Raw genomic sequence first — 13068 nt, 5'->3', positions numbered from 1 at the left:
AGATTTATCACAAAATAAAGTTAAATACTGAAAAATATGCCATTAAAAGCATCAGGAAATTGAAGCTCAGCATGATTCTATAACTTGACACTCAGGCCTCAAGTAGGTGTGTTAGAAATGAGTTTAGATTATTTCATTCCATGTCTAGTACTCCTTCCAGTATATCACAGGCACTGATTTGTCTATGAATTCTTCAATTCTGAATCACTAGAGCTCACTAATGCCTAGTACTCAATAATAAACACAAGCTAAATAAATGACAGTCCAATGTCCTTTACAGTCAAAAGCATAATACATGAAGGCAATTTAAAATTGAAATACACTGAAAGATAGATTTCCTATATTTTGATTTAGAAACCTGAATTATGTATGGAAACCTCATGAATTTAGGCTACTTGTACAACATTCTATACACGAAGCTTCAAATGTACACAATAACTCATAGTAACCATATCATATATCATATATAACACATGCATATATCATATATATCATATATAACACATGCATATATCATATATATCATATATAACATATATATCATATATAACATATATATCATATATAACATATATATCATATATAACATATATATCATATGCATATGTTTATGTATTCAAAAAAGATACTGAGACAAGAGCATCTAAACCTTCCTCCTGGCCCTGTGGTTTGGCCCTAAGTAGGTGATTAATATTAATGAGGGGATGTTGACTAAATCTACTTCAATAAAGACTCACTGACTACTAGCTATAATTATTCTTATGCAAATAATGGGCCAAAGTTCTTAGACAGACCTTTGTGCCTCTAGGTCAGTTTAACACTGCATCTCCTTAAATGTCAACACAAAGATTAATGTATTTCTACTAATAATAGGGTCCAGGTCATAACAAGACCTTATTAAATAGCTTAAAATTAAATTCCTCAAAGAACTAACAGGAGTTTGCATCAACCTAACTTCACAATAAAAAACTAATTCTAAACAATGTGAATACAATCTTATGAGATAATTTTTTATAGAGAATTAGCACAAAGTTAAATCTTTAAAAATATATCATTAAACCATCACTATATATTTCTAAATACACCTTTAATTTCTGAGTAAATAAATTTATGTTTGCTGATGATAAACAAATAATCACTAAACTATTACTTTTTCCCTCTGGAAATAGTAAGATATTTTAGCTACAGAACTATAGATAATGTGGCTTTGTAAATAAGAATTTTAAACCAGTGCAAGCAAAAGTTTGTCCCACGAAAATAATCCTGAAAGGGGGAAGAAAACATTGTACGTTGGTTTTACTGTTTAAAATGATCAAATCTTGGAAACAACCTAAGCGCTAAAATATAAGGACATACTTAAATAAATTATGGTATCTACATTAAATGTAACACTACACAATCATTAAATAATTAGGAAGCCTAGAAGGTGACATGAAATGAGTAAAATGTTAAAAACAGTTTGCCAGATTACTTGTACTCTAAAAAATTATGTGGACCTGTGGATAAGGAATGAAAAGGAATAAAAAGGATAATTTGTTATAGTGGGGGGATTTTAGATTTTAATTTTAGCCTCCCTTTTTCTTTTTTTTGTCATTACTGGCATTTTTGTTATTGCAATTATAAGAAATGGGAAAAGAGAAGAAAAGTAGCTATTACCTAGATAAAAGACAAATATATAAACCAACTCAACAAAATGGGCAATTTGGGACATAACAAAATGGGGTTTCAAAAATGCTGAATGTAAGTGACATTTTATTTAACTTGAAAAAAGTCAAATGACATGCTAAGTTTTATTCCAAAGGAATAAACAGCCTATATCTAATGAAACAGCATTTGAAATGAGGTTTTATTAAGACATACTTCACTTGTTTTAAAGGTTTCTTTAGAATCTTCTTCAGATTGCTGTTTCTTTTTGGAGTTCTCTTCAACATTCCTAAGGGTGAAAGAGTCAAATATAAAGCATGAATCAAATGTGAAAATTTTTCAGGAAGGTTGAAAACAATAAAAAGCTTTCCTTTACTATAATTTTTATTTATCTTATTTTATTATTATTATTTTTTGAGGTGGAGTCTTGCTCTTGTTGCCCAGGCTGGAGTGCAATCGCGCAATCTTGGCTCACTGCAATCTCCGCTCCTGAGTTCAAGTAATTCTCCTGCCTCAGCCTTCCAAGTAGCTGGGATTACAGGCATGCGCCACAATGCCTGGCTAATTTTGTATTTTTAGTACAGACAGGGTTTCACCATGTTGGTCAGGCTGGTCTCAAACTCCTGACCTCATGTGATCCACCCACCCCTGCCTCCCAACGTGCTGAGATTAAAGGCGTGAGCCACGGCGCCTGGCCGTTTACTATAATTTATACACTTAATCGATAAATGGAGACTTGTTACATTTCAATTTAAATCCTATCAATTATTGGTCAACAAAGGAGAGCACAATCCCAAATATGGCATGAACTGTTTTTGGTGCTAAGGGAAAGTACAGCTGAAACAAAATTTCCTAATTTGTTGCTTAAAGATGAATGTTTATCAGCTATAATTACACTTCAAAATTACTATCTTTTGAGTAAAGAGGGAAGTCTTATTTATTCAGATCAATAAGGATAAGATGTAATAACAGTAAGAAATTTGAGAGCTTACTACTCTTACCAAGTTCTGCAAATTATCAAATCAGTTATCTTGAAGTCTGTGATAAATTTACATAAACGCAACTTGATGGAATAAACAAATTGCAGCCCATGGCTCACATGACTTCATAGCTACCCTTAAGAGTCTCTTTAGCTTTCTAATTCTTAAAAAGTTAACCAAGATAATGCAGTGTTAACAAGGAATCTGGGCTGGGGGAGAATCATGGAATACTGGTAAAACTAAAAGCGTGGAAAGACTGGAAATAATAATTGTAAACAAGTGGTTACTGAACGCCAACAAGAGGAATACTTCCAGATAACTTCTAGAGGATGCATAAACTCCGAAACTCTAGCGATAACTGCTTATGCACGTACATTTTTCAGGGGAGAGGGTCTAAAGCTCTCATCAAATTATCAAAAAGATCTGGGACACCCGAAAAGATTAAGATAAACTACTTAGAAATGTTACAGATATTAACATTTTGATACTAAATACGAAATCCTAAGGTTCTTCATAAATATGCAGCAACATACACATCCTAAGTACAAGTCTTTAGTGTCACTTCAATGCCTCTCTTCTGAAAGCACCCAGGGGAGTGTTACAAGGGAAACATGCCCAGATAAAATATGTACCTTGAATCTTTTTTTCTCTTTTTGCTTAAGGCTACCTTTTTTTCTAAAACTTTCCGTTCTTTAAGGACTTCTTTAATTCTGGGGGCTTTAGGTTCCAAACTCTTTGTTGATGATTCCTCTAAGTCCACACTACTCCTGCCTAGAAAAGAAGCAATCAATAAAATGTATTTCAGAAAAGTTTTAGAAACAGTGTAATACTAATTTTTCATTAAGATTTTTCTAATCATTGTTAAAGCCAAAATGGCTTTAATATTCTTAAGCTGTGCTAGAATAGACATAATATTTTGGATGAAGAAGTCTTATCTTTCCTATTTCAAATGATCACATAAGTGTGTGTATGTGTGAATTCACATATTACATAGGATTAGTGACCAGAGGGAATACAATTTTGTTCAATGCAATATTACAGGTAAATGTTTGACATTTTAGTTAACATAGGCATAGATTAATTTCATTAATCATCAGCAAGGGTTGATAACTCATTGTTAACAATCTACTTTCCAGTGATAATCAAATCATTACAGAAAAATAAACTGCTAACAAACGAGTTGCATAAGCTGGTATCTGATAAAATTTTTAATTAAGATTTAGCAATATAATAAAAAAGAAAAATGAATAAACACATGCGATTAAAATGTAAGGAAACCTTCCACATTTGAGAATAGATCCTTTTATTTTATATCCATGTCTCATAAGTAACATAAGAGTACCTGGAAAATGATGAAATATATAAGATAGTTTAAAATATTAAAAGTTAACATGTATACCTTGACTCTTGGTTTTCGAAGACTTTGTCTTCTCTGCTTTCTGTTTTCGTTTTTCTTCAAGTTTCTCTCTATTAATTTGCCTTCTTAAAAGCCTCTCTTCTTTTTCTTTGGCCTAAAACCACAAAATATCCTAACAGATTATTAGGCAAAGGCAGAAACACACTGAAAAACTGTATTTTTTAAAAGTTTTAGTTTACCCTTCAGATGTTCAAATCAATGGGCGCTGAAAAAATGCACATACACTACACATATATACACACATTTCTCTGTATGTGTATACATACATATGTATATGTACGTTTCAATCTGGAAGTTACCAGAATAAAATAAACAGTTATGAAAATTTGCCATTACTCTTTCAGAATGCCGTTAGTTTAAAGAATGGGAAAGGTATTATTTTGGGAAAAAGTGATTGAATAAGCTGGTTGTTTCAATTAAAAAGACAGCTGTGAAAATATCTATGAACATTTAAGTATATATAGGTAGGTGTTTATAACTTTCCAACTATTCTTATAGAAAACAGTTGAAGTAAAAATTCAAGTGATAGGCTAGTTCTACAACATATATGACTTGATGGTTATATGCTTGGGACCCAAGGGACCTGGGACTTGCAGCTATTGTCTTTTACAGCAGAAAGAATTCACAATCATTGTGCTACTCTTACTACTCTTTTCTGGCCCGGAGTGCCAAAAATCCTAAGCAGGTGCATAACTTCTAACCAAGTAACCTTTTCAAGAGATAAGCCTGAAGTGAAAGCTAATCACCACTAGCATTTTGGGGCAGTTTCTTCAAATCATTTTCCTATGTAACAATATTTCCTGATTCTGAACTTTTCATATTTTACAACTTTTCATACTGTAATGTTTCTAAAATGGTAAGCTATCTTAAAACTAACATACGTATGTAACAATAAGTTAGTAATTTTCTTTAAAAAGCGGTTACTAATTCAGTGGTACATTTTATAATTAGAAATATTTTTGAATCCAAGAAATAGGTGAACAGCATTTCCATCTCAATAGTATGTTAATAGCTGCATATCATATCCTTGCAGGACTGGATCTACACTTGGTTTAAACATTTCCATACTGTGAAGCATTTAGGTTGTTGCCAGTTTCACTACTATAGGTTGAGCAACCATCATCTGAAAATCTGAACTCTTTAGCACTGACATGCTATCACAAGTGGAAAATTCCACACCTGACTTCATGTGACAGGTGGCAATCAAACTGTAGTCAAAACTTTGTTTCATGCACCAAATTATGAAAAACATTGTATAGAATAATCGGCAGGCTACGTGCATAGGTATATAAGGCACACAAATGAATTTTATGTTTAGACTTGGGTTCCATCCCTAAGATTTCTCACTATGTATATGCAAATATTCCAAATTGTGAAAAATTCCAAAATTTGCAACACCTCTGGTCCACCCATTTCGGATAAGGGATATTCACTTGTATTAGTAATGATGACACAAACATCTCTGTCACATGTTTACATCTACTCTACCTAGTTAAATGACAAGGTTCCTACAGGCAAATCCTGTATGTCTCTGCTTCACATGCACACCAGTACCTTGCAGATAGACTATCTAAGTTTGTTAACCGGATGTAGTAGGTGAAAATGACAGAACAAAGTGCACTTACAATGGACTGTCGTCGTTGTTCTACAGTAAGCTCATCATCAGAATCACTATAGTACTTTGAGTAAAGATATGGTTTGTGGACATACGCATGCCGTACACTTTTTGTTTTTCCTTCACTAGAATCACTAGTTTGAGTTTTTGTTTTATTCTGTTTGTTCTTCTCTTCATCTGCAAGAAAGTTAACAGAAAGAGGAGTATGTCTGTGAATTAGCATAAAATCAACATTATGCTGTACAAGCAGCAAAGGCAAGATCAATTGGAGGTCCAAAAGGGGAAATATTAGGATGTGAAAATTTCAGAAATTGACTTTTAAAGGCTATAATTCTTATTTTTATTTCTTATCAGCTTCTCACACATAAATAAGACAAAGAAAAATTAGACATTATAGTTATTTATGCTGTTAAAAGAAAAATTTCAGACAAATTAAATTTAACAGTTTTTTGGAGCAAAGAATGATTCATGAATCAGGCATCAGAACGAGGAGAGGTTCTGAGAGCTCTGCTTCGGCAACACAAGCAGTGGGCTTTTACAGGCGGAACACAAAAGCAGACGAAATACATGACTGGATAGGCTACAGCTAGGTGTGTGCCTTATCTGAATATGATCTGGTGGAAAGTCCCTAGTTAGAAGTTAACTGGAGGTTTCTGATGAGCTAAGTTTAAACTCTGTTTTACTATTTAGACTGAGCTTCAGTTTGCCTTTGTAGGAACCCAAGGCATTGGAGCTATCTCAGCCTAACAGCCTCCATCTGTGCCTCAGTGTTCTCTGGACAAACAATTCTTATTTTTCACTGGACTTGATATTTATGCTTTACCATTATTAAGTTCAACAAATCCACTGGAAGCCGTACTTTAAAGTAAACTTGAGATTTTAATGACCACCTCTGAATTTCTCATTTAGGGAAGAGGCAAGAATCAATAACTGGATTGAATCAATAACTGGATCAATAACTGGAAGGTAATCTGTTTTGCTGTGACACAGCAAGAAGAAAAAAAAGTAAACAAGGTTTTCATTTCCTACCATGTACTCTTAAAATAGCCATCTTCTTACTTTTTAAATTCCATACATATAAAATCTAGTCTTACCAGGAAAAAACTTAAGAAGACCCAAAAAGGCATCAAGAATTAATTTTAGTTAGGGTAGAGAAAGTGGAGTGTTCACAGGATAAGGAGCACTCTTCCTATACAGGTAACACAGAGCTGACCTCATGAGGACAGATATGACAATTAGGAAGTGCTGCTGCTGCTTTTTTTAGTTTGTGAAATTGAAGAAAAAAAAAAGGGAGGGACTGAGACATTCATCTATGGTGTTACAAGCTTATACTTTTTCTCCTCTATGATTTTCTCTCTAGGTAGCCTATCTGAAAGCTAGCAACAAATTTATAAGATGCTCTCTACAGGCAATTGCAAATAAAACTCAGTATTTTTATTATTCCTAAACTAATAGTCCTAAACAGAATTTAATCATGTGGTAAGAGCAGCATAAGATATTGGTAAGAAGCACAGACTCAGGTTTGAAATCTGCACTGGTGCTCCCTAGTTACATGACTGGACAAGACATGGTCTCTCTGACTTTGTCTCCTTGCCTATACCTACTTCCTGGGGTTGTTCTGAGGACTACAGGAGTTATTACACGAACGTGCTTAGCACAGCGCCTGGAAGATAGGAAGTGGTCAGGAGGGGTTTTCTGAAAAACAAACTGTATTATAAAGAATTCAGCCTTGCCCAGAGAGGTCTGGCCTTTACCATCAGCTTCTGGGAGGTAATCTCTAAGCCTCTGGAATGCTATGCCTGACTGGAGTGTTTCAGAGTGCGAAGGCTCTTGAGTCAAGCTAAACAGTCTAACAGTGTGATTTAGGGTTGGAGTGGTGGGTCATGGAGTATGAGTTTGACCTCTAGAGGGGTTAGAGACTGAGATCAGCCATGTGGGCAGCCAACTCTGACTACATGCTAGAGCCTTGGTAAGAACTTTGGATCCCAAGGCTCTGGTGAACTTCCCTGGTTGGCAATATTCTGCATATGTCGTCAGACATCAAGGCAGAGGAAGTAATCCAAGGGGGAACAATTGGAAGTTTGAAACTTTCCTGGACTCTACCCTGTGTGCCTCTTCCCTTGGCGGATTTTAATTTGAGTACCTTAACTGTCAACAACCATAGCTGTGAGTATACCACCTTTCAGTAAGTTCTATGAACTCTTTTAGCAAATTATCAAATCTAAAGGTGGTCTTGGGGAACCCTGAACTTGCAACTGGTGCTATTAATTGAGGGCAGTGTTGTGGACTATGCTGCCCCCAAATGTGAAACACACAAATAAAAAGCATCTTCATATATTTATCTCCTCTACATTTTAAATTAATAATCCTACTAGGGGATAGAGTTAAAGAATGAAGAACCAAAGGTTGTTGAGATTTAGTAACTTACCAAGCTTGCCCAGACAGACAACTTTGGAGCTGGGTCTCAGAAACAAATCTTTCAACTACAAAATCCCATGCTCTTGCTATTATATCACACTGTTTTTCAGGATATAGCCATCAGAATATACAAATAATGCTTGACAGGATGCTTCAGAGGCATTATTATGTAAAATGCTTTACCATCTGACGTAATCTCTCCTTCTTCCATGCTATCAGACATTACAACTTCCTCTTCAGTATCTTCTTCAAAAGATGAAAGGTCACTGGTATGAACAGAGCTAACTGTGATGTCTGTAAGTCCATCCACATCAGAATCTATCAAAGATAAATCTTCAAGAGGAAAATAAAACAGAAAAAATCATCTCGGTATAAGAACATATTCAGAGCTCAATTACTAAATTACATTTAAAATTTTCTGCTTTAAATACGTGTCAAACTATCAAACAAGCAGAGTGGTTTACAGAAAATACAAAGGCAAAGTAGACTTCTGTAAAAATAACTGAACTATTAATTTACAATGTATGATATAATAAAAAAATGAATTTTAAGTAACTGAAGTATTTACTACCTAATAAAGATTAGGATATCCAACTATGAATTAAGTTACTTAAAATAATGTATGTGAATAAATTATAAGACAAATTATAAATTCATAATTTCTCTGTTAATTTACTCTGTGAACAGATATATTAGTATACAAAAATACAAATATTTGTTTTTCTTCTTAGGCAAAGGGGATTTAAGTTTCCAAAAGTATTAAATAAACTTATTAAAATATGAAGGCAAATTTGATACTTCCCTGATCCCAAAATACCGTTCTTTAAACTTTGTAGATGTTTGCAAGTTTTTATATACCTTCTTTTGTCCCTTCAACAGTTTTAGCTTTATTACTGTTCTTGTCTGAAGGAAGTTTTAAACTCTCTACTTCTTTTTCTTTTGCTTGTTTTTCATCTTTAACTTTCTGTGTATCTTCACTCTTTTTTGAGTGATCAAATTTCTTTTCAGTCTTTTCCTTCTTTTCTTTCTTTCTTTCTCCTTTCTCATTGCTGTCTGGCTTCTTTTCACCTTTGTCTGTTGATTTATTTTTTTGCTCACTGCTTTCCTGTTGAACATCCTTATTTAGCAGAATTAAATTATTATGCTCTTTTGTGTAATTTTTAATTTCTTCAACTGGACAAGGAAGGTCGCTAAATTCTTCAGACTTTGGGGCTGTTTCCAGTCCTTCACCTCCAGAGTCAGCTGTAGATTTTTCTTTATCAGCCATGTCCTCTGAAGTTCTTTCTTTGTCAGTACCAGTATCAGTGGTTGGCTGAGATGGAAGTTTTTTTGATGCTCTCTCATTGGTCTTGGCATTTGATGTTTCTGTTGAAGCCCTAGCAGCACTGGCTTCTTGGTTAAGAGAAGTTATGGTTTCCAATATCGACATGGCATCATTGGCTACATTAGCACTGGGCCCAGGAGCAGGAACACCTTAAAGAAAAAGAGAAGTTTTAGAATACATTTAATCAGAAGGAAGATACCTCTGCTAAATCAATACCACACATCACTGTCATCTTTATAAGATGCATAAGCTGTGCAGACCATCTGTATATTCTTTCAGACTTTCAGGTACCAGTACTAGTATATACCATATTCTGAATTATCTATCTCTCTAATATATTATCTTAGGAAGGGCACCATGCAAATCTGAGGAATTGTCTACTTCCTAGAAAAAGACTATATTCTCTAATTATTTTAGTTATTCCTTCTATTATCATACTCACACACCCCATTAATAATATGCTTATTATTTTTATTAATCTAAAAAAGGAAATGTTATGACAATTGAGGAACTTGGGAGATATTTAAAGTAAGTACAATTTCACTGGAATAGCCAAATTAAAAAATGTGTTAAAGAGCCAAGTCTCCCTAACTTGATATTCAGTTCAAGAAGAAAAACAACGGAACTGACCAAGAGTAAAAGCAAAGCACCTTGTGTAATAAGGGAAGAGTCTGGTTTCTCATCATCAGGAGCTGTGTTGCCACTTGCTTCCTCTTTGTGATTCAGTGTGGCCAAAAACTCATGCACAGCTTTCTCCACCTGAGGTCTGAATGTGTGGTTGATCTTTGGATCCACAACCTGAGAAATAATTCTGTCAATACCAGACTCCAACATTCCTGATCTGAAACACAAGATAATTTATGGAAACGTGAAAAAATAATATATTATTCGCATTAATTACTTTAAAATAACACTCTATCATCTATCTATCTATCTATCTATCCATCCATCCAACTTAAATTGTCCCAATCCATTTTCTCGGATATAGACAGAAAATGGAAACTAAGTTTCATGCTATAGTAGCTTTAGATATACCATACTATAAAAGTCTGTAAACTTTTCTACTACTGTTTCACTAGTGCAAATACTGACACAGATAAAACAAAACACCCTTAGAACTAGACACAGTACACTACCTAGGGTCCAGTATAGAAGTGATGCTTTATCTCATCCCTACTCTGCTTATGGCATATAGGAATAAGCTCATTAAAAAGCTGAGTTCTGGGGATAAAACAAACCTATGGTCTCTGTAACTTTTTTTTTAACAGAAAAAAAGTAAGCTTTTTTTATAAGCATTAGAGTCCCCAGAAAAACAACAAACAACACACACACAAAATATAATTTCATCAAATTACAAAATAAAAGAAGGAAAACTTTAGAGAAAAAAATTTGGAGAAACAAGACTTCTGGCTTTCTATTATCTTCCTGCTATAAAAACTGGATGATTCATTCATTCAACAATTATGTTATAAGTGTCTTCTATATAACAGGTACTATGCTGGCCACTGACAGCTACAAACTGACCTGGTCCCTGTTCTGGATGGGGATGTACACACAATTAAGACATGAGATGATAGGCACTAGTACACATCATGTACTGTGGGAAAAGAGAGGAATAAGAAATTATTTGCTTATTAGAGGAATAAGAAATTATTAGATATGTCTCAGATAATTTAGGAGTGCTTCATAAAGGAGAAGACATTTGAGCCAAGTCTTGATTTCTACAGAAGAGAAGGGGAAGAAAGGTACATGGAGTTAAAGAAATATCATATACAAAAGACAAAAGACAGATGAGGACAACTATCTATGAAATGTGCTTCTGCACAAAGGCATCTGAGTAAAGTAAGAGAACATGAATTTATTTTAAGAAACACACTTAAATCTTGTTTCTTCCTAAAAAAGAAGTGGACAAGTCAAGGTACCCGGGATAGGGCTGGAAGATCATTTCTAGCTTCTAAGCCTCAATTTCTCTCTATGGAATGGATGAGGAGCCATCTTTCCTTACACTTTACAAATGCTATTTGTGAGTGTAGTTCCATCTGGAGTGCAGGATGGATTAGTTTTTCATTTCTGGAGGCACCTTGTCACCTTGTGAAACTATAATTCTACTTATGTGGGCCATAGAGAAAAATGAGCCAATTCGGCACAAAGTGGGTTACCTGCTTTTTAAAGTTCTAAGATTAAAAAAAAAAATGCAAATCTTGCAAACATTGTTACATCTTAGAGGTGTATTTAAAATGTAGTAGGTAGAAAAGAAATAAGAAAAAGCAATCTTAAAAAAGGTTTTAGAGTACAAGTAAAAAGGTACAAAAAGGGCTGGGCACGGTGGCTCACGCCTGTAATCCCAGCACACTGGGAGGCCAAGGCGGGCAGATCACAAGTTGAGGAGATCAAGACCATTCTGGCCAACATGGGGAAATCCCATTTCTACTAAAAATACAAAAATTAGCTGGCTGTGCCTGCAATCCCAGCTACTTGGGAGGCTGAGGCAGGAGAATCGCTGGAACCCAGAAGGCAGAGACTGCAGTGAGTCGAGATGGTGCCACTGCACTCCACCCTGGCAACAGAGCGAGACTCTGTCTCAAAAAGAAAAAGAAGAAGAAAAAAAAGTACAAAAAAAAATTAAAACGATCCACTCCCAAATTTTTGCTTCAGTCTCTTTCTCTGTCTGCCTATGTTCTAGCCTCTTGTCCTGCAAACAAACAAAACACTTCTACTTTAGTCCTTTCTCACACAGAGGTCAGCTCTGGTATCTTATAGAAAAATGGAGTCCAGTACTAATGATCATACTGCACTTAGCGGCCATAACTGCCTCACCCAAGTAGGGAGAAGCTACAGCCCTCGGTCAAGGGCAAAGCCAAAATGCCAACAGCTGGCGTTTTTCTGGTTAAAGTTACTTCCTTGTCTTCTTTTCAAATTATGTTTAGCTAAGATCATTATTCAGTTATCTAGGATTTTCAGATTCTATTGTACAAATAAAAGCTTAAGTAGAATAAAATTTTCCCTCCTACTGAGTCAGCAGATCAGCTATTAAGTTGAACCATCTGAAACTGCTGATATTAGACCATTTTTGTCTTACAAAAATGGCAAGTACAGACAGCTCAACCTAATGGAGTCAAGTGAGTATGTATGTCTCCAAGCATACGTACGAAAAACTGAAATTATATTTATTCACAGGGGCTAGTCCACCCCTATACCTTCAGATTGAACACAACTAAATAATATCTTTAAGGAAGCTTTAAAATTTTATTATCAGTATCATAAAATGTTACTAATGGATATTAAATGAATATAGTTCATTAAAAAAAAAAATACAGCTAGAAGAAAATTTACAAATGTCCCAGGAAAAGCAATGCCTAAATTATCCGAGAAGGCAGCTGTCTTCCCTCTTTCAAAATGGCTCCAGAAAAAGAGATTCCTCATTACTCATAGGCAAATTGCTCCAGTATTTAATCACTGACACAGCCACAAGAACTCCTTACCTCGCACCAAACATGATTTTGTGATCACAATGTCTTACTGGTACAGCAGTAATTTTAAGTGATTAATGTCAGGCCTCGGAGCCCAAGCCAAGCCATTGTATCCCCTGTGACTTGCACATATACGCCCAGATGGCCTGAAGTAACTGAAGAATCACAAAAGAAGTGCAAATGCCCTGCCCTGCCTTAAC

At 34.8% G+C, this 13068-nt stretch overlaps 1 protein-coding gene across 1 annotated transcript in view; it reads right to left on the bottom strand.

Annotated features, from left to right (window-relative positions):
* The window catches only part of BOD1L1 (biorientation of chromosomes in cell division 1-like 1), a 64296-nt gene that overhangs the window by 36980 nt on the left and 14248 nt on the right, over positions 1 to 13068 (bottom strand). The window contains exons 6-12 of the mRNA XM_011947363.1: positions 10049 to 10239; positions 8933 to 9547; positions 8258 to 8407; positions 5667 to 5833; positions 4024 to 4135; positions 3257 to 3395; positions 1861 to 1933 (exon numbers count right to left, since the gene is read on the bottom strand). Coding sequence (XP_011802753.1) covers positions 1861 to 1933; positions 3257 to 3395; positions 4024 to 4135; positions 5667 to 5833; positions 8258 to 8407; positions 8933 to 9547; positions 10049 to 10239 — 1447 coding nt within the window. The remainder of the gene's footprint in view (positions 1 to 1860; positions 1934 to 3256; positions 3396 to 4023; positions 4136 to 5666; positions 5834 to 8257; positions 8408 to 8932; positions 9548 to 10048; positions 10240 to 13068) is intronic.

Source organism: Colobus angolensis, unplaced genomic scaffold (assembly GCF_000951035.1).
Source record: "Colobus angolensis palliatus isolate OR3802 unplaced genomic scaffold, Cang.pa_1.0 Scaffold262, whole genome shotgun sequence".
In the NCBI taxonomy this organism is placed as follows: Eukaryota; Metazoa; Chordata; class Mammalia; order Primates; family Cercopithecidae; genus Colobus; species Colobus angolensis.
Note: the sequence above shows the minus strand (reverse complement) of the source record. Positions and strands in the feature narration are given on the sequence as shown.